Genomic DNA, 26956 nt, shown 5'->3' on the forward strand with positions numbered 1-26956 from the left:
GAACCACCTGGAGCTACTCTGAAAAGAGGAGGAAGAGGGAGGAGGAGGGAGGGAGGGAGGGAGAGAGAGAGAGAGAGAGAGAGAGAGAGAGAGAGAGAGAGAGAGAGAGAGAGAGAGAGAGAGAGAGAAGAAGAAGAAGAAGAAGAAGAAGAAGAAGAAGAAGAAGAAGAAGAAGAAGAGGAGGAGGAGGAGGAGGAGGAGAAATGAAGCAGAGACAGAGAAGAGGGGAGAGAGGAAGACAAAGAGGAGAGAGGGGAGAGAACGACAGAGACAGAGTGCCACTCTGCCTATATCATCTAGTCCAATCTCTACCTAAGCAGAATCCCCACATCCCCAACCAGTGGCTGTCTAGTCTTTGCTTGGATACCTCTAGTAACAGGAAACTCACTACCTCCCAAGGCATATCATTCCATGTTGGGAGAGCGCTCATTGTTATGAATATTTTCCTGATATCAGCACTCAATCTGCCTCTCTTCAATCCCCCCAGCCCCTCCCCTTATTCCCTTTTCTGCACTCTGGGGTCAAGAGAATAGGACTAAATCTGTTCAACAGAATAGCCCAAGTTGTTTCTCCCTGGAGCCTTCTCTTGGGCTAGACAACCCGACTTCCTTCATCTGATCTTCATGTCCTCCACTTCCCCAGACCCTTCACCATGCTGATTGCCCTCTCCTGATCAGCCCTCCTTTTGTTGAGATCTCACTTTAGGAGTGGCCTCTTTGGGGAATGTCTTCTATTCCAAACAATAAGGCTTTTAGTTAGGAATCCATCATCATATCATTAGCTTCAAAGCTAGAAGAAATATTAGCCCTTACTTAGCCCAACTCCTTCCCCTTACAGATGGGGAAACTGAGTCCCAGAGAAAGGAAGGCACTTTTCTGAAGACATAGTTACCAAGAAAGCCAAGGTTCAAACCCAGAGCCCATGACTTCAGACCCAGTGCTCAATATCCATCATCTGCTGTGGGGAATGATTCTCCCGTCCCCACTCCCCCCTGCACCCCGCCCCCATGCTCCTGCCAGGTACAAAAGAATTTGTGATGGGCCCCCAGGAAGAATGGGGGAACTTGGAGCTCAGGGCAGACTCTCCAGCCTCACCCCCATAAAGCAAGTGTCCTCCTCTGCCCGCCTGAGCTCCTTTCCATCCCTCAGGCTCCTTACAAATCAATAATTCCCCGACCAGGAGACAGGATTTGATAAAAGGGAATTAAGCCAGCCAGGGGTCAGTCATCTGGGACCCCGGGTGAGGCTTGGGTTTCCTGACTTGTTTACAGCTTTCTCAGAGAGCCTGTACTACAGCTTATGAAATTTGGAGGAGTTTCATAAGGAATTATTATTTTACCAACTGAAGATCTGAAGGCATGAAGATCTTGGAGGCTGTGATAAGAAATGTAATTTGATTGGCCTTTTGACTCCCCTGCGAGAGGCAGTGCTGGAGACTCTGCCCTCCCCACCCTCCACCCCCACCCCCCAGTTACCCTAATCCTTTTCCTCCAGCTGCTGTCATTGGTTTCCCAGGGTTATGGAATCACAGGATTGCTGAACTGGAAAAGACCCCAGTAACTGAGATGAAACAGTAACTGAAACTAGAATTTCCCCCCCACATATACACACCCCAAATGTCCCAACAAGTGGTCAGCCAGCATCCATTTGAATACTTTTAGTAGGGGCAGCTAGGTAGTACAGTGGATAGTGTACCGACCCTGGATGCAGGAGGACCTGAGTTCAAATCCAGCCTCAGACACTTAACACTTACTAGCTGTGTGACCCTGGGCAAGTCACTTAACCCCAATTGCCTCACAAAAAACAAACAAACAAACAAACAAAACACACACACACACACACACACACACACACACACACACACAGGCTGAATACTTTTAGTAATGAGGAGCTCACTATCAATCCAAGCAATCTGTTCCATTGTTTGGCAACTCTGATTGTTAGGGGGGAGGGAGAAGGTCTTCCTAATAATAAGCAACATCTACCTCTCATCTATCCCTTCTATTCCTTCCCCTCTCCCCACCTCCCCTAAAGTGCCACTGCTTATATTTCTTCTTTCTGGGGCCAAGCAGAAAGAAGCCAGTGTGAAAAAGAGATCAGTAGGGGTCATCTTGGCAGCCTGCCCATTGATAGAGCATTATCCTGCATTCAGGAAAACCTGAGTTCAAATCCCACCACAGACACTTCCAGGCTCTGTGATTCCCCTGCAAGTTACTTAACCTCAATTTATCACACTTTCCTCAATTGTAAATAATAGTACCTACCCCTCCATGTTATTGTGAAGAAAAATGAGATGATATATGTCACTCTATAAACCTTAAAGTACTATATAAATGCTAGGTATTATTATCATTGCTATTATTCTTATCAATGAGTACCAGGAAGCCCTGGACTCAAGCCTCTCCAGTGACATACACATACCGACCAAAGGGCTTCGCCTCTCGAGGCTCTACGAAAATCTCTAAGACAGTCAATTTCAGAGAAGGTGCCTATTTATATGTGGCCAGGTGGTGCAGTGGATAGAACATTGGCCCTGGAGTCAAACCCAGACACAGTCACTTAACCTCTGTCTGCCTCAGTTTTCTCAACTGTAAAGTGGGAATAAATTGTAAAGCAGTTACCACAGTGCCTGGCACATAGTAGGCATTTAATAAAAGCTTGTCTTTTTTCCTGTCACTGTCAGTGTAATACAGCATCCAAGAAAGCTAATATGATCTTGGTTTGCATTTTTAAAAAATATATTTTTATTTCATTAAGTATTTCCCAATTACATTAAAAATTTTTTTAACATTCATTTTTAAAAGTTTGAGTTCCAAATTCCCTCTCTCCCTCTCACCCTTCCCCCACCCCTTAAGAAGGCAAGCAATATGATATCCATAATACATGTGAAATTATGCAAAACTTATTTCCATATTAGCCACATTGCAAAAAATAAAAACAAATAATAAGAAGCAGGAAACTTGAAAAAGGTAAAAAATATCTGCACTCAGAGTTCATCAGTTTTCTCTCTGGGGATTGATAGTATTTTATATCATGGGTCCTGTAGAACTGTCTTGGATCATTGTCTTGATCAGAGTAGCCAAGTCTTTCAAAATTGATCAATGTTACAACATTGCTGCTACTGTATACAATGTTTTCCTGGTTCTGCTCTCTTCTCTTTACATCAGTTCATAGAAGTCTTCCCAGGTTTTTCTGAAACCATCCCCTTCATAATTTCTTACAGCACAATAGTGTTCCATCACATTTATATACCATAACTTGTTCAGCCATTCCTGATTGATGGGCATTCGCTCTTGAACTGTAGTAAGAGAATAAGCATTTATCAAATGCCTACTTTGTGCCAGGTATTGCTCTAAGAACTTTACAAATATTATCTCATTTGATCTTCACAATGACCCTGAGAGGTAGGTACTATTATTATCCACATTTTACAGTTGAGGAAACTGAGGCAAATAGAGGTTAAGTGACTTGCACAGGGTCACTTAGCTAGTGTTTACAACTGAATTTGAATTCAGGTCTTTCTAACTTCAAGCCCAGTGTTCTATCCACTGAACCATCTAGCTGTCTTTAAACAGAGTTACCTAGAATAAGAAGATAATAGTTCCAGGCATAACAGAGATGAAAAAGGAAGGGGAAAGACCTACAAGGCAATAACATAGAAACCATTAACAATGAGAACTCAAAATAGTGTTAATTCCATGAAATACAGAGACTAGGAAATAAAGAAATATAAGAACAATGAACCAAAGAATAAAAGTTTAGAGTAGACAGAAAGGGAAGAGAATTAATGAAGAAAACTATGAAAGAAATCCTGTTTTGAATAAGGCACAGAAATTAAAAAAAAAACAACTAACAAGCAAAATAAATTAAAGGGGAAGAGAAGGGGAAATTTACTTGACTATTTAATGAAGATTTTATTTATTTGTTTGTTTGTTTATTTTTTTGTGAGGCAATGAGGGTTAAGTGACTTGCTCAGGGTCACACAGCTACTAAGTGTCACATGTCTGAGGCTGGATTTGAACTCAGGTCCTCCTGAATCCAGGGCCAGTGCTTTATCCACTGTACCACCTAGCTGCCCCCAAAGATTTTAAAAGAGGGAAGAATTAGATAACTAGATAAAAACATGAAAGAACAAAGGACAAATTAAGCAAAATTCTAAGGGGAGACAAATGGGAGTTAGGGGGAGGGGTGTGTGTGTGTGTGTGTGTGTGTGTGTGTGTGTGTGATCTGAAGGTGAGAAAAGAATGTGTCTTAAAGTAAAACAAAAATAAACAAAGCACTGTCTTTACAGAGGAAGAGAAATTATAAAAGTCCTAATTGGGCAGGGGGGAGGGGTTTGGGGGTAGCAGTATTAGAGGCAAATGGAGGGAAAATAAATCTAAGTCTTATAATCTTAAATGTGAATGGATTAAACAATCCAAAAAAATGAAAGGGAGTGACATACTGATTAAGAAAACAAAAATCGACTATCTTTTGCTTACAAGAAATACACCTAAAAAGCAAAAATACACATAGAATAAAATTGAATGGGGAAAGGGAGAACACAATTTGCTAAACATTAGGTGAATTTTTAAAAAGTGAGAATTGTAATAATACTAGCAGACAAAACAAAAAAAATTCACAGCTTAGGTGATGAACAAAGAAACTACATTATGCTGAAAGAAACCTTGGAAAACAAACTAATATCAGTATTATATAAACTTTATGCTTCAAAAGCTTTAACATCTAAATTCATAAAGGAAAAGTTAAGTAAATTACAGTAAGACATAGGTATTAATAATAATAGCAGGAGACTTTAATGCATCCCTCCCAGTTTCTCTCTTTTTTTTCCCTCTCACAGAAAAATAAAGGGGAAATATAGAATTTAATGAATTGCTGTAGAAACTAGAGCTAAAAGACTTATGGCATCTTCTAAATGGGATTGCTAAAGAATATATGTATTTCTCAACATCATATGGAACTTTATAAAAATCGGCCATGTGTTAGGGCACAGAGATCATAGAAATAAATGTGAAAAGTCAGAAATAGCAAACATTATAGATCATAACAGAATAAAAATATTAGTTCCAGTAATAGAAACAAAAGATTCAAACTTAAATGGATATTCAATAGTAAAATCCTAAATAATCAGTTATACCCAAGAACAAATCATAGAAACAATAAATAATTATGTGACCTAAAATGATAAAACGATGAAACCATTATACCAAAATGCTAAATTACAAAATTTCTGGGATGCAGCTAAAGCAGTCCTGAGGGGGGAAAAGTATTTCCCTAAAAATATGCCTTAACAAATTAAGAAAGGAGATGATTAACGAGCTGAATATACATTTAAAAAAATCAGAAAGTCAACAAATAAACAAACCTAAAATAAGAACAAAGTAAGAGATGTTAACGATTGGAGAAGAAACAGACAAGTTGGTATCCAAAAACTATATAAAGGGTATATGCTTTGATAAGAGTAATAAAATTGATAAACTTTTAGCCAACCTAATTAAAAAAAAGAGGGCAGAAAATCAAGTCAAAATTATAAACCAACAAAGTGAAATCCAAACCAAACCAGGAGGAAAAACATTTTTTTAATTACTAGGACCTACTGAGCACAGCTATATGCTAACAAAACTGAGAACAGGCACACCTTCAAAAACATTAAATACTCAAATTGGTGGAAGACCGAACAACAATCTTAAATAACCCAATTTTAGAAAAGGAAATAAATCTAACTGCATAAGAACCACCAAAGAAAAACTCCAGAGAATTCTATTCTTTTGAAGAACAATTAGTACTAATACTACACAAATTATTCTCAAAAACTGAGAAATAAAACATCCTACAAGAATCTTTTAATGAGACAAATATAATCCCAATAGTTGAACCAGGGAAGAATAAAGCACAGGAAAACTATGGGTCAATATCATCACTGAACATTGATTTAAAATTTAAATAAAATCTTGTCAGATAAGAGCAGTTCATTCAAGAAATCATTCATTATGACCAAATTATATTTATACGAGAGATGTAAAAGTGATTCAACATTAGGAAAATAAGTTAGCATTTATATAGTAATTTAAAGTTTGCAAATTGCTGCACATATGTTATCTTGTATGAAATTCACAATAACCCTGAGAGGTAGGTGCCCAATAGATGAAGAAAATGCCTTTGACAAAGTACAACACTCCTTTATGCTGAAAAAACAAAAACAAAAAACAAAAAACAAAAACCCTCTACAGCGTATAGGTTTAAAGGAGGTGATACATCTGATTGCTTACCTCCTCAGGGATGGGGCAGGAGAGGGAAAGGAGGGACAAAATTTGGAACTCAAAATTATAGATAAAATGTTTATTATTAAAATAAATAAAAAACTAAAGAACTAGAGAAAAAATTAAGATGATATTACCACTGTCCTTGGATTGTTTGGGCCACCTTTACAGTGTTGAGCTCAGTTCTGGGTACCACATTTTAGAAGGGACATAGAAAAAATAGGGTCTAAAGGAAGGCAGCTAGAATGTTGAAGAGCTTAGAGGTTATATGAGGAATGATTTGTATCTACCCCATGTCTTTCCATCTTCTCTACATAAACAGTCTGATACTGTCAGAAACAGTGCTGAGATCTAGGTAAGCTGTGTCTGCAGGATCCCCTCATCCGCTCGTTCAATAATCCTGCCACAGAAGGAGATGAGGAGAGGCTGGCACGACCCCCTCTCAATGAAGCCAGACCAGCTCTCTATAATCACTGCTCCCTTTCTGAAACATTTGCCAACCATCTTTTTCATGATCTCTTCTGGAATTTTCCCAGAAATTTCCATCAAGGTCGTCTGACTTTGATTTCTTTCCTCTTGTGAAAACCAGGACAACATTTGCTCTTCTTCAGGCCTGGGCCCAGCTCCCATTTTCCATGATCTTTCAGACATCCATGACAATAGCTCAGTAGCGATGCTGGCCGGCTCTCTGGGGACTTGAGGACGGAGTTCTTTGAAAAACCACGGCCTCAGAGGTCTTCCCATAAATGCACAAGGACGGGCCTGGTGGGTTGGCTTCCTCCTCCATGAAATGGGAAGGGCTGGACTGGGTCCCTGTGATTGATTCTTCGCTACAGTTCTGCATCTCTCAGAGTCTACATTTTATATGAAGGGTTTAGGTCCAGGGATCCAGCTTCCTGGGCCTGTGGAGTTGAAGGAGAGAAAGGTACAGAGCAGGGCTTCTTAAAGTTTTTCCACTCGTGACCCCTTTTTGCCTGAGAAATTTTTACACGGCCTCAGGTATATAGGTACATAAACAGGTATACATAACCTTTTACTGTTGCCAAATTTTTTGCTATCCCCCACATTCAGTTACACGACCCCATATGGGGTTGCAACCCACAGTATAAGAAGCTTTGGTCTAGGGAGGAAGGCGGGGGTTCTGGAGCGAGATCATCTTTTCCTCACAACCCCTGAGCAAACATCTCTTGGACACCCTGTGGCGTCACACCCTGAGTACTCCAGCTGGCCACTGAGTCTTCCCATCGTCTAGGAAGCAGCTGCAGCCAGGACCTGCTCTCTGATGAATAAAACATGCCCCGGGTCCATCACTAGGGCTAATATGAGTTAACTATCATAACTTTTGAAGATAATAAAACATTTATGTCCTGTCTGCCTGGGAGTTACTAGCCCAGGGATCATTATTCCTGTGGACAAAAACGGAAATTAACATAGGGTAGGCTTGGGGGAGCCTGACTCACGGCTGTCCTCTCCCGCATCCTTGAGGGCAGGGGGCAGTACAGGGCAGGGGTTAGTAGCCATGTTTGCCAGAGAGGCCCTTGGAGGTAAAGTGAATTGCAGACACAAAGGAAGTTAAGTGGCGGATGTTAGTTAGACGGGGATCTAGGCTTTAGGAGTCTCCTTCCTCTGCCCACCCCGCTGCATCGCCTTGGTTTTTACAGACACTGGGGGGTGGGGGTGGGGGTGGGGGGCATTAGACTGTCAGGGCCAAGGGAAGCCTTAGAACTGAACAAAGGAAACGTCAGAGTCACAAGGGCCCTAAGCCCAGAAGAAAGAACAGAGCCAGCCAATTTCCTGAACCTCTCCTCCATCTAAGTCCAGACTTCTCCAGGATGCTCAGGGATGGTCCTCAGCCAGAGCTGATCTAGCATGGGGTGAATGGGACTTGGGCCCTGGGCACTGACATTGGTGGGTGGGAGGAGAGGATCTTCCCCACCAGGGGGCTCCCTTACTCTGAGTGTTCATGGTTGTTTGTTTGTCTCCTGGTTCTTTCTTTCTTTCTTTCTTTCTTTCTTTCTTTCTTTCTTTCTTTCTTTCTTTCTTTCTTTCTTTCTTTCTTTCTTTCTTTCTTTCTTTCTTTCTTTCTTTCTTTTCTTTCTTTCCTTCCTTCCTTCCTTCCTTCCTTCCTTCCTTCCTTCCTTCCTTCCTTCCTTCCTTCCTTCCTTCCTTCTTTCCTCCCTCCCTTCCCTCTTTCCTCCCTCCCTCCTTCCCTTCCTCTCTCCTTCCTTCCTTCCTTCCTTTCTTTTTCTTTCTCTCCTACTTCTCTCCCTTCCTTCCTTCCTCCCTCCCTCCTTTACTTCCTCCCTTCCTCCCTCCCTCCCTCCTTTACTTCCTCCCTTCTTCCTTCCCTCCCTTCTTCCCTCCCACCCTCCCTCCCTTCCTTCCCTCCTTCCTTCCTCCCTCCCCATCTGCCTCCTTTCTTACCTTCCTTATTTCTTCCTCCCCTCTAGCCCTTCCTTTCCCTTCCCTCCCTCCCTTCCCTCTCTACCTCCCTTTCTCCCTCCCTGTCTTCTTTCCTTCCTCCCTCCCTAAGAGGCTAACAGGGCCTGCCAGCAGGCGGGCACACTGTCTATTTTTCACACACAAACCTCAGGCTGACAGCAGGTGGCCGGCTGGGAAACGACTTTGGCTGTGAGTGGAATCTCAACAAGGCTCCCAGCCTGCCTCTGTGTCCCAGTGTTTATGGCACTGGCTCGGTGGCTGCTGAGAATATTGGATGCGGCCAGCCCGCGACTGCACTCAGCCCCAGCATCTTGGGGGCCTCGAGTGCCAGCCCCAGTTATTCAATATTGACGGTTGAAGGCATGGTTCCTCCATCCCTGCAGCACAGGGCAGAGCTCTCTGTTCAAGCCTTACCCAGAGCCCCAGGTCTTTGGGGGAGGGGACCAGGGACCACAGAGGAGGGGACTGGAGAATCCATGGCATCATGGGATTTAGAGCTAGGAAGGCCTTCAGAGAGCAGCCACGATGAACATTTTACACATAAGTGAACTGAGGCTCAGAGAAGGGAGAGTCACACAAGTAGTAAGCAGGAAAGCCAGGATTTGAACTCGGGACTCCCTAATCATCTAACACAGAGTTTCAGCCATAAGAGTTACTCAGTAATGTTTGTGGAATTGAAGGAACATTCAGGGTCATCCAGTCCAACGGCCACCTCAAACAGGAATCTTTTCTAAAATATCCCTGGGAAGTGGCTGACTGACCTTTGCTTGCACTTCACCAGAAGCGGGGAAGCCACTTCACCCTCCCATCCACTCCCACCATGAAATTTATTCCCTTTCTGATTGTAAATACTTGCTTCTATCAAAACCAAGTTGGCCTCCCTGGACCTCGCCCATCACTCCCGGCTCTGGCCCCTCTGGGGCCAACTAGAATAAGTCTCATCTCCCTCCCACATGATGGCCCTTCAAGTAGTGGGAGACAGCAACCATGTAGCCCCAAGTGTATGAAATGTAATTGCTAAAATCTGAAATGGGAAAAATTGATGGGAAATTGGGCAGGTTTCAACAGAGAAAGGAGAAGCTGAAAGATACTTTTCATATTCTGGCTGTAGCCCAGCACCCAGTAGAGAGCCTGATATACAGTTGGTGCTTAATAAATGCCATCTCAATTGAAGCAGACTGAGAACGGAGAAGGTTAGACCGAGGAGGAACTTGAGAGATCTCCAAGTCTGATCATACCTCAGATGTATCTAGCACACAAATCACTTCCTGTTCTGTCTCTTATAAGAGATTGATCCCAGCCCCTCCAGCTGCTCCTGCTGCACCCTTGACCCAGATGTATCCAGAAAACTTAGGCCACCTTTCTTTGGCTCTTTGGATGAGTAAACTGAGGCCCACAGTGGGGAAAGGACTTTCCCAAGGTCACACATGAATCCATGACAGAGCTGGGACTCAACCCCCACCATCTCATTGTCAGTGTGAGACCTATTTGGTCATCTTATGATGCCTCGTAGACTCTTACTGAGGGATGGGAAGTTTCATCCCCCCAGTTGGAAAATGTCTGCCATCTTGAAAGCATTTGGGCATGGCCTCGTCCTAGGCTGGTGACCTTCCTCCTGATTAACTGACATGTACTGCCAATTCCAGAGGGTCTCTCGTGCTCACCGCTTGGTTCTGCCCCCTCAGATACTGGCCTCCAAGAGGTACCTGATCCTCGGGAGCCACAAAAAAATAAACAGTCTCATCCATCATGTTATATATGTGGTGACTCCAACCTGGGTCGCACAGTTAGAGAATTTTCCCAGAGCCCTCTGAGGGCATTGAGTCTAACTCCTACCCTCCCAAGATTCCATTCTACCCCATCCTAGAGAGCTGCCTCAGAGCTTAGCAAGGCACTCTGCACACAGAAGGTGCTTCATTCTTATCAATCGACTGGCTGGTGAGGTTTCCCTCCACCTCGGCCTGGAGACCTACGGCGCAAGAGAACTCAGCCCCTTCCCCTCTATGGTGGCGTTGATGGTTAGGAGCATTTCCTACATTTGTCCCATGTGCTTCTGATTCTGCCCCCAACAAGGCCGATCCCTTCTCTGCCGGACAGTCCTTCCCATACTCCTCAGAAGCAGAGCGTTGTTAGGGACCCCAGGATTCAGCAAGTCCCACCCATCCCTGGCCAAGAATCCCCTCACTAACATCCTGGACAAGTCATTCAGCCTGTCCTGGAAGGCCTTCATTGGGAGAGATCTCCCCACCCTCCGCAGCGGCCAATCCCCAGCAGCCCTCACCCTTAGGAAGATGTTTTTTTTTGTTAATGACCAGCGCATTTTTGCCTTTCTTAGCACAGTACTTAATAAATGCTTGTTGTTGTTACTGTTAATGTGGTACACTCCCCTGACAAGATCCATTGATCTCCTCCATATATTCTCCACCACAATCCCCCTTTCTCATTGCTGAATTTCTCCACCCGATCACACATAGCAAATAGTGCTATCCCCCTGTCCCCCATCCTCATTTTTCTCTTCTTTTCTCCTTTGAATTCCCTTGAAAAGCCATAATCATGAGCCCCATCCCAGCAAGTCTGTTCGATGGCACCTGTTCAGTTGAATTTATCACCTTGCCTTAAGGTCCCTGGTTCATCTTGTTATTGCCCCAAATTTGGTGTGGCTTCACTACTTCTTCTCTTCTTGCAAATCACCTCCCCAGCCATACTCATCCTGAGTTGTACCAGCTTCTTCCTGTGATATCTGACTTAGCAGATACATGTTGGTAATTGTCTCCCTCTCCTGTCACTTTTGGCTTAGAGTCTTCTTCATCCAATGGTGTGACTCCAGATAAATACATATTTACCAACCCTCATTAGACAGATTCCATCCTGGCCAAGAGGTTGCTTTTCATCTCTTTGAAGCCTTGGGGCAGCCATCCAAACCTCATTCCCAGATACCATTTTCTTAACTAACTGTTCACTTCCTGGATCTTCCTTTCTCTTCTTCTACCCCTACATTGGGCCAGAAATAGTGATGAAAACACCATCTGGGCCTTCTGTAAATTCTTCAGCTCCCTGCCCAGAACTTTATAGTCATTAGCAATGCTTTCTAGCTTCCTACTAGAGGGACCATGTGCTTTCCTGTGAATCACTCAAGAATCAGGAACGGCCACCATCATTGGCAGATCCAATGCAGCTCTCCATGCCACCCCAGATACGGGCACCAGGAAGACAGGAGAACTCCCAGCCGCTTCTAGCAGGCCCATAAAAAGCTACTATTCCGAATCCCTTACAAGGGAGGCACCCACCTCCTATTTCTTCTGCCTCTGACCATTATTGCATGACGTCCCCCCAGACACCACTTCAGTCAATCAATGCCCAAATGCTTATTAAACACCATCAGTGTGTCAGGCACTGTTCTTAACACTGGAGATACAAATAAAGAGCAAAAACTGGGCCTGCCCTCAAGTTGCTTACAGTCTAATGGAAAAGACAATATGTACATAAGTAGGTATATATGTCAGATATATACACATGCCTCTATCATTCCTTGGGATACAAGATGCTTCTGAGGGCCCAGCTTTATTATCTGTAGAAAAGTGCCACACCTTATTGCTGGTGAGTCATTTTTTAATCATATCCAGCTTTTTGTGACCCCATTTGGGGTCTGCTTGGCAGAGATCCTGGAGTGCTTTGCCATTTCCTTCCCCGGCTCATTTGACAGATGAGGAAACTGAGGCAAACAGGGTGAAGTGACTTGCCCAGGGTCACACAGCCAGTGTGAAGCTGGATTTGAACTCAGGAAGATGAGTCTTTTTGACTCCAGGCCTGGAGCTCTGTGCATTATGGCGCCACCTAGCGGCCCCCTGCCATGTCCTATTACTTAGTGCTAAATGTCAGCTCTTCTTGTTCCTTCCTCTATCTCTGCCACCTTCTTCCAGATTCTGAGTTCCTGACCACACAACCACTGGCTAAAGCTGCCATCTCTTCTACCATCAACTAGGAGCAGCAGTGAACATACAACCCATGCCCTTAATAGCGTCAGTTTCTCACACAGGACTTTAAGATTACTCCCCTAAAGCTCTTGTGTTCAAACAATGAATTGAGGGAGTTCTCAGCAAACACATGAACCTTCTCCCTTGATCCCTAGGGTCTCAGAATCACAGGCTTTGAGAGTCTGGAGAGATCTCAGCACCCATCCAGTCCAACTCATGCACGAAAGGAATTCTCTCTCTAACAAATGGGCATCCAGACTCCTTGGGCTGAGAATGTAGTTGGCCCTAGACCGCTGAGTCAGACCCAAGTATAGGCAGGAAACAGGAAATGGAGTCGGGAAGGAAAGCGTAATATCATAAATGGAAAGGGAACTAGACTTTTCCTGACTTGATTCAGGACTAGTCGTCTCAGTGCAGGATTCTTTCCCTGCCACCTCACTATAGTCTAGTTAGTGGTTAGTTAAGCCCCATACCTGTGGCCCAGTACTGACCTCCTTCTGTGGAAGGGACTGTCAAGAGGACCTGCTCCTACCTTGACCTTCTTTCTTTAGAAATGGAAAATTACCCAGGGACACTGTGGGTCCTAAATCTTCTAGTCTCCATGGGATGCTCGCCTCTGTCTCTGCTTCTCCCTCCCTCTCCTTCCTTTCCACTCTGTGTCCTCGGTCCCCCCCCCCCGCCCCCCCCCCCCCCGCCGCCGCCTTCTCTCTCTGTGTCTCTCAATTTCCTTAGCTAGCCCTGCCTCCCCATGTCACGCAGCTCTGCTTTCTGTCCCTCTGTCTGTGTTTCTGTGGATCTCTCCCTGGTGTCTTTGCCTTTTTCGTCCTGTCCCCCACCTCTTTCCATTCCTTTTTCTCTCTCTCTACATTTCTTCGCTTTCCTGTCTGTCTATCTGTTTGTATGCCACTTCCCTTTTTTTTTACTGCCTCCTCCCTCCTCCCTTCCCTCCTTGTCTCCCCAACTCTCCCCGCCTCCTATCTATGGCTCTGGGTGTATCTTCTGTCTCTCTTGATGTCTTTTCTCTGGTCTCTCACCTCCCCTCCTTCCTTCTATCACCCCATCTCGATTTCTCCGTCTCTGCATCTTTCTCAACCTCACGATCTCTGGATAGGTTTCGGTTCTTTTTGTTTCTTCCTACATGTTTCCTTCTTCCTTGCTCCGTGTCTCTCTGTCCCCCTTCCCTGTGGACTATGTGTCCGTTTGTCTGTGCGTGTGTGTCTCTCACTATCTTGAGGGAACAGGGGCCCAGGCTGATGCCCAATGCAAGGCTCTACTCTTCCCATTAAGTGGTGCCACTCCACTAACTTCAAGAAGTGAGGAAGGTGTGTGGGGAAGGAAGTAATGACACACCAGGCATTATATAAGATCCTGCATTGCAGACTGGGCTGTTCATGTCAGTAGCTCAAGCAGAGTGCAACATTTTCATCATGGACCAAGAGAAAAACTGTGAGTGGCTTCCTGGGGCTGGTAGTGGGAAAAGAATTAGCTTGGAGTAAGAAGGCCTGAGTCTGAAATAAGGCTCTGGCATGTACTAGCTGTGGAACCTTGGCCTGTCTGATCTTCAGTTTTTTCATCCGTCAAATGGGGATAATATAGAAGCTCATCTCCTGCCCCACCCCCATCCCTCAGTGTTGTTGTCATGGAGATGTGAAAGTCAGGGTGTAAATCTTGAAGTTCTATGTAGACAGGAGTGAGATTGTTGGTGGGATCCAATGGGATGAGAGGGAGGGAAAGAAAGGGAAGAGAAGGGAAGGGAAGGAAAGGGAGAGAAAGAAAAGGAAGAGGAGGGAAGGGAAGTAGAGGGGAGGGGAAGGGAAAGAAAGGGAGGGGAGGGCGCACATTCTCTGGTCTATGTTCTAAGAGTCCTCATAAGACTAAGATTTCATGTTCTAGGTTCTAAAGCCTCTCCCAACTTTGACATTCTCTGGTCTATGTTTGAAGGTCCCCATTTCCTTTGTGTACTCTGTTCTAAGGACCCTCCCATCTCTGGCAGTCTGGGCTTTAGTTCTCTCTTGGCATTGGGTTAACTTGCTGATCATGGGAGCTGTTTCCAAATGCAATGCGCTGCCTCAGAAGGTCATGAGTTTCCCCTTCCCTGGAGGTCTTCACAAGGTTCCCTCCTAGCTCTGATGCTCCAAGAGTCTTCATTTTTAGGCAGAGATTCTGCCTAGATTCTAACTCACTCAACGACTTTGGGAAAGTGACAGTCTCTCTGGGCCTCAGTTTACTCATCAGTAACATTGGAAGGTTGAATTAGATCAGAGGTGTCAAAACTCCCTAAGGTGGTTAACAATACAAATACAATACAATACAACATAGGTATTGCTGATCTGTGTTTTTTTAAGTCAATGCACAGCCTCAGGAATCTGTGTGCATTTGACTTGGGCATGACTGGATTAGATGACAATAAGAATAACTGGGGGATTCAGACCAATCTGACAAACGTGCTATTCAAGGCTGGGGACACAAAGGCTGAGCCATCTTGGATGGGATGTGAATTGCTGGAAAGAATCTCTACATTGACGAGGTCACAGGTTCCTTTGAGGCTTTTGGAAGTGCTGGGGAAGAAGCTTGAGGGGAGAAGACGTTTGGAGCAGCCCCTGAGGGGAATGGACTAGGGAGAGTCAGTCAAAGAAGAGACAGATGTGCAGCAGTGAGGACCCAGCGGAGAGGAGACATTTGTAGTAAAGCCGGACCACACGGCTATGTGGCTTCCTCCTGCATTGACCAGTTGCTAGGAAAAAGAAACAGAGAAGGAGAAAGGCATGGGTGAACCGGGTTTGGGGATGGGAAGAGTGTGGACAGTGGTAACACAAAGGAGCAAGAACGCCTGGATAAAACATAGGACCACAGCTGGGCTTAGCACCAGGGGGCTGAAGCTCTCACCCTTCTTTTTCTCAAATTCTCTGGTTCTTTACACTTTTATAAAGCCCCAGGGAGAAATGCTTAAAATGTAGGTTTGCCTCATGTCTACTGTCTTCCCCCAAAAGGGGAATGACCTTGAAATGAACATGAAATCTTAGTTTTATGAGGACTCTTGGATACAATATACAGTGGCAATGAGGTATGGGACAGCTATTTATTTCCTCCCCACAAAAAAAATGCTAAAAACATGGAATACTCAAAAAAAAAAAAACACATGTTGACAAAGATTTAATGTTGAATCAGTAACACATAAGTGCTATCATACTGCTGAATAAGTCCCTGTCGATGGATTGATTCCTCTGTGCCAGACACTGGGTATACAAAGACGAGGGGAAGCAATCTCTATTCTTGAGATGCTTCCATTCTGCTGGATCTAAAAAGCTGTCTCCACTACCCTCGATGCCTCACAGATCAAGAAAAACAACAGCAACACTAGTGATAGCCCCAGTTACACAGGGAGCCAAGGAGTGGAAAAGCTGAGACTCGGATCCTGGGCTCTCAGCTCCTACTTCTGGGCTCTTTGGTAAACTGCACCAGGATGAAAGTGTCTCAGGAGACGGATGGAAAACCTGTTTCCTCCCTCAACTCCGAGTAGGGGGGAAAGGCGGGCTGGGGAGAGGGTAGAAAAACTGACTCCACAGTTAAATTATGTCGAAAATATGCCCTGAGGTGTTTTAATTTTATTGGCACTGATTTTCATCTCCTCTAGAGTCCCTGATTACAGGATGAGCTGTGAGCCTGGTGAGACAATGGCCCCTACTTTGTTACTGGGCTTTAATTAAAATCCTCAAGCTACTGTGAGGACGAAAGAAGGGGGATGTGTTTGATACCTTCATTCATTCTCTTGCTCATGAGTCCTAAGACCCAGTATTCTTTAGAGAATAATGCTGGCTGTGTTCTAATCCAGCCAGAGGGAGTCATTGACCTTTTGAGATAGGAGGACTCTCAGAACTAGGATGGCAGAACTGGAAGGGATCTTAGAACAGAGGATGTCAGAACTGGGAGAGGCCTTAGAACAGGGAATGTCATTGCTGGGAGGACCCTCAAAATACAGAATTAAGGACATCAGATGAGAGAGGGGGCATTGATCTTAGAGTAGAGAATGTCAGAACGGAGTGGGAATTTGGAAGTGAGAACAGTGGATGTCAGAGCTTGTAGGGACTTGTGAGAATACCTGGAACACAGAACATAGAATAATACTGTTAGTTACTTAAAATGATCTACTCAAACTTCCTCATTTAATATATGAGAAGCAGAATCAGGGAACAGTACTTACAATTTCACTGACACCTGATGAAGGAGTCAGGATTAGGACCTAAATTTCCTTCATCAAACTCTAGTTCTGGGCCTCAGTTTCCCCATCTCTAAGCCAAGGATGTTGCTGTAGGGGATGCGGGTGACCTCCAAGCTGCCTCCAGGCTGTACTCATTCTATGATCCTCATTTCAGTCCAACCATAAGCATTTCTCTCCACTTCCCTTCCACCCCCTCTTCCCCTCTGCAGATCATCAAAAGCTCAGGGGAAAGACAGGCAATTGAAAGAAATAAAAAAGCAAAGATGACTTCTATAGGGCTCCGGGTAAATCATTCTGTCTTTTACCTATAAAGCCAAAAATGATGGGTTTAATATCTCTCAGTGTGGGTGGCGGCCTGTGTGTCTCTTCACGATCTACACCATTTAGAGATGGACAGTCAAAGATTCTTTACCAGCCACCTAACAGAGGCTTTGGGGGTTGAAGGGACAGCTACCAGGCCTTCCTTCCATAGCCACATGATTCTCATAAGGTTTGAATTTCAGCTAAAACTGGTCAAATGTAGGAAACTCAGATACCTGCATAAAACTTAGGATAAATGATGTCAGAGGAGCAGCTAGGTGGTGCAGTGGATAAAGCACCGGCCCTGGATTCAGGAGGACCTGAGTTCAAATCCGGCCTCAGGCACTTGACACTTACTAGCTGTGTGACCCTGGGCAAGTCACTTAACCCTCATTGCCCCACAAAAAAAAATATGTCAGATATGGGAGGAGGGCTTAGAATGGAGAATGCCAGAGGTAGAAGAACCCTGGAACATAGAAAAATGGAATGTCCAAGATGGAAAGGTCTTAGAACATACAGTATGGATTATCAGCTCTTAAGGGGGTGGTGTTTTCGAACAAAACAGAGAATGTCAGAGCTAGAAGGAACCTAGGACAGAAAAAGTAGAATGTCAGGGCTAGGAGTGAAGGTCACTTACTCCAGTTGCCTTCTCTGACAGGCAAAGGAACAGGGGCTTCTAAGGGGATCTAAAAGCATAGGACATAGAGAGAAGGCCACAGTGGACACTTGGAGTTGGCCCCGGATGCCTCTCCTGCCTGCCTCTGCATCTGTCTGCCTTCATTGATCCACAACCTTGTTCTTTATGCTGGTGACTATTAGACCTTCTGGTAACTGAATGCCCTAACCCAGCAAAATGACACATATTTCCCGAAGCCCCCTTAGGAGATGCTCTGATAGGACAGTTCTTATTACCTGAGATGGAAGAGTCCAGGGTCCCTTCCCTCCTTGTGTTGTCTGGGCTGCTGCCCCTTCACAGACCACCTGGTCACTGTCACTGACATCCTCTCTCTCCTCTCCTCTCCTCTCCTCTCCTCTCCTCTCCTCTCCTCTCCTCTCCTCTCCTCTCCTCTCCTCTCCTCTCCTCTCCTCTCCTCTCCTCTTCTCTCTCTCTCTCTCTCTCTCTCTCTCTCTCTCTCTCTCTCTCTCTCTCTCTCTCTCTCTCTCTCTCTCTCTCCAGAAAACCAGCCTGGAGTTCTACATTGACATCCATGCACACTCCACCATGATGAACGGCTTCATGTATGGCAACATCTTTGAAGATGAGGAGAGGTTCCAAAGACAGGCCATCTTCCCCAAGCTCCTGTGCCAGAATGCTGAAGACTTCTCCTTTGTAAGCTGCCCTCTCCTATGCTGCCCAGTCCAGAGCTCCTTGCTGATCTCCCAGCTTGGGTTTCCTCTTCCTCTATCTCTTCAGTTCATTTCATCCTCATACAAGTATCAATGCCCATTCTGTGCTGGGCCCTGGCAGGGGATACTGCTGGAGAGGATGGGTCTGGGGGGCGGGGGGAAGACTTGAGGAGTCAGTATGGAGATTAACTGGTCCTCCATGGCCCCTTCCTGGGACTCTGGCTCTGCACTGCTTTGAGAACATGAAGCCATTCCCTTCCTCATCTTCTGGGTGGGAGGTTAGGAGGCTACACTGGAGGAGACTGGCTACTGATCCAGGAAGAGTGGCTCCTTAGGAGCCCGTGAAAGGGCAGGGGCCCATCCTCTGGTGGTCTAGCTCTCTTCCGATATGCTGAGTGGGTGGGCACACTGCCAGCCTCTCTGTGCCACAGTAACCCACAGCTTCTATGGTCCCCTCCCCGAACACTGGGCTTTCAAGCATCCAAACATGAAACACATTGTGGATTGCTGAGCAGCCATTTCACCTTCACCTTCCTGCAAAGTCCACCCTAGAAGGAGAAAGAAGAGTAGTGGATTGGGACCCTGTTTGGGATGCTAGATGTCCTGGAGGCAGCCAGAGATGCAGAGCTGGAGCTTGGGAGAGAAGCCTGAGACCTAGATCCAAGAGGCATCTGCATGGAGGTGGTCTTCAAAGGCATGGAAGCCAATGGGAGTTCTATAAAAGTGGATCTACGGGGCAGGGGGGGCAGTAAATGATGCAGTGGATAAAGCACCAGATCTGGATTCAGGAGGACTTCAGTTCAAATATAACCTCAGATACTTGAAACTTACTAGCTGTGTGACCTTGGGTAAGTCACTTAACCCTCATTGCCTTGCCTAAAAAACTGTGGATCTACAGTGAGAGAAGAGAAAGTGCTATAGATAGAGCAGGACACAGTGACAAGGAAGAGAAAAAGGAGGAGGAAAGGGAGGAGGAAGAAAGGAAGGAGGAACACATGCTTCATGGGTCATATGGTAATCAAAGGAGACAATCCCTTTAAAGCTTTCCCCAAAGTGAAAAGCACTACATTAAACACTGGTTATTACTGTGATTATTTATTCTCTCTGAACCTGTTTCTCCATCTATAAAATGAAGGGGGCATTACATGAACATTGAGGGACTTTCTAACTTTAAGTCTAGGTACCTAATGAAGAGTTCAGTTGTTAAACTCATAGGTTTTTAGACACTGGTTTAGAATATAAATTCATTTGCAATATCTTATAGAGGATGATAGAAGATTTTGTACGGTGCCACCTCATAAAACAGAAAGAATAGAGGAAAAATCAGCTTAAAAAAAAGCTTGGTGGGAGACAACTAAGGAAAGTCACCACCATTGGGGCAGCTAGGTGGCGCAGTGGAGAAAGCGCCCACCCTGGATTCAGGAGGACCCGAGTTCAAATCCGAACTCAGACACATGATGCTTACTAGCTGTGTGACCCTGGACAAGTCACTTAATCCTCATTGCCAGAAAGAAAGGAAGGAAGGAAGAAAGAAAGAAAGAAAGAAAGGAAGGAAGGAAGGAAGGAAGGAAGGAAGGAAGGAAGGAAGGAAGGAAGGAAGAAAGAAAGAAAGAAAGAAAGAAAGAAAGAAAGAAAGAAAGAAAGAAAGAAAGAAAGAAAGAAAGGAAGGAAGGAAGAAAGGAAGAAAGGAAGAAAGGAAGAAAGGAAGAAAGGAAGAAAGAAAAAGAACGAAAGTCACCACCGGACGTTTAAGGATGAAGCTGGAAGGTCACCAGAGAAACAAAAGATGGAAAAGATCTGCAAATAGAGTCATAAGAAACTCTTCACCATCAAGGACAGTGGAGTAAACAAACCTGAACTTCAGCAGATTTTGAGAGTTGGAAGAGATGTCTGCGCCTGTCCAGTCCAATCTGTGCATAAATGAGTTCGCACTATAACATGCCTGTGAAGGGATCATCCAGTCTCTGCTTGAAGACCTTTAAGGAGAGGAAACCCATTTCCTCTTGAGACAACTCATTCTGCTTTAGGATACATCCAACTGTGAAGAAGCTTTTCCTGGCATAAAGAGTAAATTGTCTTCTGCAGTTTCCACCCATCTTCCTGCTTCTGTCCCTTGGAGACAAATGGAACAAATCTAATCCTTGTTCCACATGTCAGCCAGCCCTTCCACTCAAGAATTTGTGCCCAACCTGTGATAGAGCCTTCCAAGCTCAAATGGGTCTGATCAGCCACAGTTGGACACACTGTACATTGACCCCGACATAGTGATGTCACCTTGGTCCTCTTTGAGCGCCAAGGCCAACAACTGAGGAGGGCAGTATCATACCTGAAGGCACACAGTTAGTAAGTGACAGCGCTCAGTTCACACCCAGATCCTCCAAACGGTTTATTTTGCTTCCCGCCCCCACCTGCCCTCCCCCACCAGCCCAGCTCTCAGCATTTCCAGTTCACTGGCCTGACGTTGCAATGATCAGCCCCCCTTCTCTCCCCACAGTCCAGCACATCCTTCAACCGGGATGCAGTGAAGGCAGGGACCGGCCGGCGCTTCCTGGGAGGCCTGCTGGATCACACCTCCTACTGCTACACGCTCGAGGTGTCTTTCTTCAGCTACATCATTGGGGGCACTGCAGCGACTGTGCCCTACACCGAGGAGGCCTGTATCCTTTCCAGGGCTGCCTGCACCCGTGTCCAGGGACACGTTGACCCCAGGTTTCACTTGGGTAAAGGGCTGAGCTTGGGAGAATGTGCCTGTGGGAGCTTGTGAGAGCCCTCCCAGTGATGATCTGAAGGCTGCCTTCCTCACCCTCTAAGACACAACGGTTTTATGTGAGTTTAGCTGAGCTTGGCATTAAATGTGACAGGAATTGTTCCATCCCTAAGATCCCTAAACCTGAGATCACTCTGCTTTTTCTCATCTCCCCACCCCTCCCCTCTCCCCTCCTCCCCTTCTCCCCACCCTTCTCTCCCCTCCTCTTCCCTCAACCCCTCCCCTCTCCACCCCTCCCCTCTCCCCTCCTCTGCTTATGTCTCCTTTCCTGTCCTCTTCCCTCCTCTCTCCCTCCCCTTCCCTCCTCTCTCCCCCTCTCCTCCTCTCCCCTCTCCCAGTCCTCCCTTCTTCCATCTTCCTTCAGATTCAGAGGTAGAAGAGAGCTCAGAAGCCTCTAGTCCCTTCCGACCCCCTCTAACTCTCAGACCTTCTTCAGAACAGTCTAAGATCCCATCACCTTTTGGGCTGCTCTTTCTTGCCATTGATGCACGGGGAGTTTGTGGCCCACCATGAGCCCCAGATCTTTATCAGACACCTGCTGTCTAGCTACATCTCTCCTGTCCTATCCTTGCACCTTGGCTTTTTGAACCTGCCTGTCATCTCGTTATTAAGGGAGAGCATTGCTGAGGTGCAAACCCTGTGCTGTACCCCTATGGAAACAGTCACCTTCCAACTCAAGGCTGTTGCCATCCCTGCTTCTCTGCTCTGGGCTCTCTCCAGCTTGTCACTCTCCTTTCTAAAACGGGAAGGGCATAGACATAGACACAAGCATGAGATGGGACATCTGTGGGCATCTCAAACCCGAGATGAGTTTAGGACTAAACACAAGTCCCTATTGGCCACCAACAGCCTCACCACTCAGCAAATCTCTCCATCCCTGGCCATCTGCTGGGTTTCCATGGCAGCCAGAGGCACCAAGAGGTTGTGGGTACCAAGGCAGACAGTCGGTGCTGTAAAGTGACTTTAGGGCTGTAATTCACCACATTAACTACCTTCCATATTATAACTGTAAATTGGACGGCCTCCCATCAAACCCTAGGGGACCTCAGAGCTCAGCAGGGTTGGGCCAGGGAGGAGGGGTTGGCCCAGGGCCTATCCCAGGTCTGCTTCTTCATGACAGACCTCCTTCCAAAATAAAGACTTCTCCAGTTCTGTGACATCCCCTGTTCTGAGGCCCCTCCCAGTCCTGAGATTTCATGTTCTACAGGAAGCCTTCCCTGAGCCCATAATTCCCCTGTCGTCCCTCTGCAGATGAATTCCAATTTCTCCTGTATATACCTGTCCACATTGATCAATTGCATGGGAGCCCCTTGAGGACAGGGGGCCCTTTCAGCCTTTTTTGTGCCCCCATCCATAGCCCTGGGCTTCCCATGGACAAGATGTTTTTTGGCAGACCCGCACAGCCCCTGCCCACAGGGAGCCTGGATCCTTGGTGGGGAGACAACCTATCCCTATATAATTGTATTCCTAGTTAAATGCAAGGGCAGGCATTGGAAGCTGGGGCTCAGGATGGGCTTAGAATGTTGTACTTACTGTGTCCGATTTCAAAAGGACAGGGGCAGCCAGGTGGCGCAGTGGATAGAGCACTAGCCCTGGAGTCAGGAGGACCTGAGTTCAAATATGACCTCAGACACTTACTAGCTGTGTGACCCTGGGCAAGTCACTTAACCTCAACTGCCTTAAACATCTGGGGCCATCTCCAGTCGTCCTGATCCATATCTGAACCCAGGTGGCTCTGGAGAAGAATGTAAGGTTGGTGACCTTGCACAGCCCTCCTTCACTTAAATCCAATTCACTGCAAGTCATGCCATCACACGGATGTCATGGTCCTTTTTGAGAATGAAGGACAAACAACAAGAAAGAAGTCTCTGTAAATGAAGAGAAGGCTGGAAGTAGAATGGACAGGCCTTGGCAGCAGAGTGGATGTGTAGCATGATGCAGAGTGGGGAGTCAGGCTGTGAGCATGGGTGGCAGGGATGATGGTGGTACCCTCGACAATAATGGGAAGGTCAGGGCAGAAATACTCGAGTTCTATTTGGAGGAGGCAAGAGCCTGGAACCTGGAGCCTGGCTCTGTGAGAAGCCCCAAGGATGTCAATGAGGACATTTCCCCTTCCCTCCCCTTCCCTTCCCTTCCCTGATATGGCTTCCCAGCTGCCTTGGGCTGGAGTAGACGGCCCCGAACACCCTGACTCAACTGCCCTCTTGGCTGGACAAAAATAACATCCATTGTGAGAACAAGGGACAATTCTGCTTCTTTCTGTTCAGTTCAGTCCAATGCTACAGGCATTTATTAAGTGCCTGTTGTGTATAATGCCCTGGCTGCTGCACCTTCCTCTTCATGGTCTTGTAGTAAATCGAGAATGGCTGACATTGGTGGCGTCCTTCAAGGCTTAAAGTACACTCTATAGACACCATCTCATTATCAGGAGTAGCTGCCTGAGGCTGATCATGTGAGTCTCATTATCACCATTCCATAAAGAAGGAGGTGAACTCCCCCAAAGTCACCCAGGGTTCTGGCCTCCCATAATGGGCTTCTTCCTTCCCCGATGCCCAGTGACTGATCCATTGGCTGGATCGGGTAATGATGGCCTTTCCTGGGGGAGCCTTGGGCCGCTCTAATGAGGCTTGGTTAAAATGGTGATTAATAAGAGCCTGCCAGGGTGAGGTGTCTGAGGAGAGGCAGCCTCCTCCTAGCCCTGCTCACTGTAATCTGATTAACATACGGTTAATGAGGGCTCAGCCAATGTGCAGGGCCTTCTGAAGAAAGGGTCACAAAGCATGGCGGCCTTGGGGAGAAATGTCAGTGGGAGATGGCGTCTTGTTTGAAGTTGTCACCCCCCACCGAGGTGTCGCATCTCTGGGATGGAGTCCTGACAGGGGAACTAGCTCAGCAGTGACCTTGTTTGGATACTTCCCCTCTCAGGCCTTAGTTTACTGCTCCATAAAATGGGGCTGGAGTAGGAGGGAACATGAACTAGATACTCTCTAAAGCCCCTCCCAACCTTGACATCCCCTGTTCTAAAGCCCCTCCCAGCCCTGACATTCCCTGATATAAGGCCCCCACACCCCCATCTCTGACATTCCCTTATCTCAGGCTCCTCCCAGCTCTGACACCCTGTTCTAAGGCCCCTCCCACCTCTGATATCCTCTGTTCTGTACTGAGTTGGATGGTCCATTTTTGCCCATCCCGGTGCCTTGAGGAGGCACCCTGGCCTTTTTCTGCCCCTGCACTGACTTCTTTTCTCCTCACACTGTCCCCAGTCCTGGTCAGACCTTATCTGCAGCACCGGGCACAGGGCAGAGCATCAGAGGGATACTGACCAGCTGGCCAGTGTCCAGAGGGGAGCTACCAGCATGATGAAGTACCTGGAGTCCAGGGCAGAGGAGCATTTGTTGAAGGAAATGGGGATGTTCATCGTGGAGAAGAGAAGGGAAGGGAAGGGAAGGGAAGGGAAGGGAAGGGAAGGGAAGGGAAGGGAAGGGAAGGGAAGCCCCCCAGATAGTTTGCCTTTAACATGTGTGAAAGGCTGTCTTGGAAAGCCAGATTAGCTGTCTCTAAGTTTGTGGTCCCACGGCTCTTCCTCGGATCTTCCCCGTACACTCCTCCTTATTGGATTTTGAATGTGGATTAGCAGCCCGGGGCCCATTTTACAGATTTGAGACATCAAGGCTGCATGGCTGCCAGGAGGAGGGAGGATTTAGCTAGGGTGCACTTTCTGGTGAGACAAAGGGCTCTTCCTGCCTCCTGCTCTCTGCCCTCTGCCTTCCCTGGCCATGACTGAGGAGCCCATCCACCCTCCTGTCAGCAGCCAGAGATGAGGGGCCCTGGCCTGAGCCTTGGCAACCATCTTTGGCCTGCTGTCGGCAATGTTAATTAGCTGTGGTAATCAGATGCTTTGATACTTGAAGTGATTCAGTGCAATCCAACCTCTCCCCTGGAAAGCCAACGTTGTCTGGGCATTTGGCTGCAGCAGTGGCTGACTGTTCTTTCAGGGGGGCCCCTTTGCTCTCTTGGAAGACATCATTGGTGGAATTATTAGATGTGCTCACAGTAACCCCATCCCCATCCCTGCCAGTGGTCTGTGTGTGTGTGTGTGTGTGTGTGTGTGTGTGTGTGTGAGACAGAAACAGAGGAGGGGGGAGAGAGAGAGAGAGAGAGAGAGAGAGAGAGAGAGAGAGAGAGAGAGAGAGAGAGAGAGAGAGAGAGAGAGAGAGAGAGAGAGAGAGGAGCAGCGGAGCAACACCAGACTGGGGGGCAGGAGTCCTGGGTTCCAGTCTGCCGACATTGCTCACAATGCTCTGAGTGATGTTCAGTCATTTTTCAGTCGTGTCTCACTTTGTGACCCCATTTGGGGTTTTCTTGGCAGAGATACTGGAAGGGGTTGTCATTTCCCTCTCCAGCTCATTTTACAAATGAGGAAGCTGAGGCAAACAGGGTTAAGTGACCTGCCCAGGGTCACACAGCTAGAAAGTGTCTGAGTCCTGATTTGAAATCGAATCTTCCTGACTCCAGGCCCGGCACTCTACCCACTGCACCACCTAGCTGACGGTTCCTGTGTTATGTGTGATAAGGACACTGGAAAGTCCTTGAGGGTAGGACTGAGTCATGCCTGTCTTTGTCTCCGCAGGGATGAGCAAGGGCCCTGCATATAGTAAGTTTTTATTCTGATTTATTTTTATTCTTCTCTGCTTTAAATCAGCAAAGGAAACTTCCCCGGTATGGAAGGTCCCTTTTCCAATACAAATCAGCCCCCTCCCCCCCTTCTTCTGCAGCTCAAAGGCTTAGAGAATAGTCTGGGAGGTGAAGGAATTTGCTCAGGGTCGCACAGACAGTATATACTGAACTTGGAACTCAAGCCTTCCTAACTCCAAGTCCAGCCCCCCGCAGTGTCATAGATGATGATGGGGGGGGGAGGAGGGGGGAGGGGGAGGAGAAGGAGGTGGTGGTGGACATCACCACAACTGGTCCAGTGGCTCTTTAAGGTTTACAAAGCACTTTCAGTCTTAATCCAGCCCCAGGGCAGCCACTCTGGGCATCATTAGCCTCATTTAAGGATACTCTAGGAAGACTTCCTGAAACATTTAGATTGGGCTGGGCTGGGGCGGCGGCAGGTAGGGGTCGTGCACAGAGGAGAACCCTGATCCCTAACTTAGATAATTCATAGCAGGAACAATCAGCAACAACTGGGTTTATAAACACATTTATAAAATTAACGGTAAATCAGTACATTCACTTTTTTTTTAAAGCTTTACAAAGGTTGTTTTTTTCTTTCCCAACATCACTTGTCGTCACATGATAACTATCCCAGCAGTACCACCACACCCCATTAAGCCCTTGTAATAAGGGTAAAAAAAAAAAAGTCAAGCGTAATTTACCCGCAAGGCAACTATATCCGACAGTGCAGAGGTAACTAGTTGATGCCACATCGGATGGAGTCCCTGCAAAATCAGGAAAAGTTCAAATCTTGCCTCAGACGCTCACTAGGCGTGTAACCCTGAACAAGTCACTTAACCCCTCTTTGCCTCAGTTTCCTCATCTGTAAAATAGCGACTTCTGAAGGTTCTTGTAAGAATGGAATGAGGTCATATACTTAAGGCTTTTTGTAAACCTTAAAGCACTGTAGTGGTATGCAACATTCCTCACCC

At 46.4% G+C, this 26956-nt stretch overlaps 1 protein-coding gene across 1 annotated transcript in view; it reads left to right on the top strand.

Moving 5' to 3' along the window:
• The window catches only part of AGBL4 (AGBL carboxypeptidase 4), a 795252-nt gene that overhangs the window by 758180 nt on the left and 10116 nt on the right, over positions 1–26956 (top strand). The window contains exons 10-11 of the mRNA XM_043964632.1: positions 18372–18524; positions 21036–21198. Of these exons, the coding sequence (XP_043820567.1) occupies positions 18372–18524; positions 21036–21198 (316 nt within the window). The remainder of the gene's footprint in view (positions 1–18371; positions 18525–21035; positions 21199–26956) is intronic.

This window comes from Dromiciops gliroides, chromosome 4 (genome assembly GCF_019393635.1).
Source record: "Dromiciops gliroides isolate mDroGli1 chromosome 4, mDroGli1.pri, whole genome shotgun sequence".
Classification (NCBI taxonomy): domain Eukaryota; kingdom Metazoa; phylum Chordata; class Mammalia; order Microbiotheria; family Microbiotheriidae; genus Dromiciops; species Dromiciops gliroides.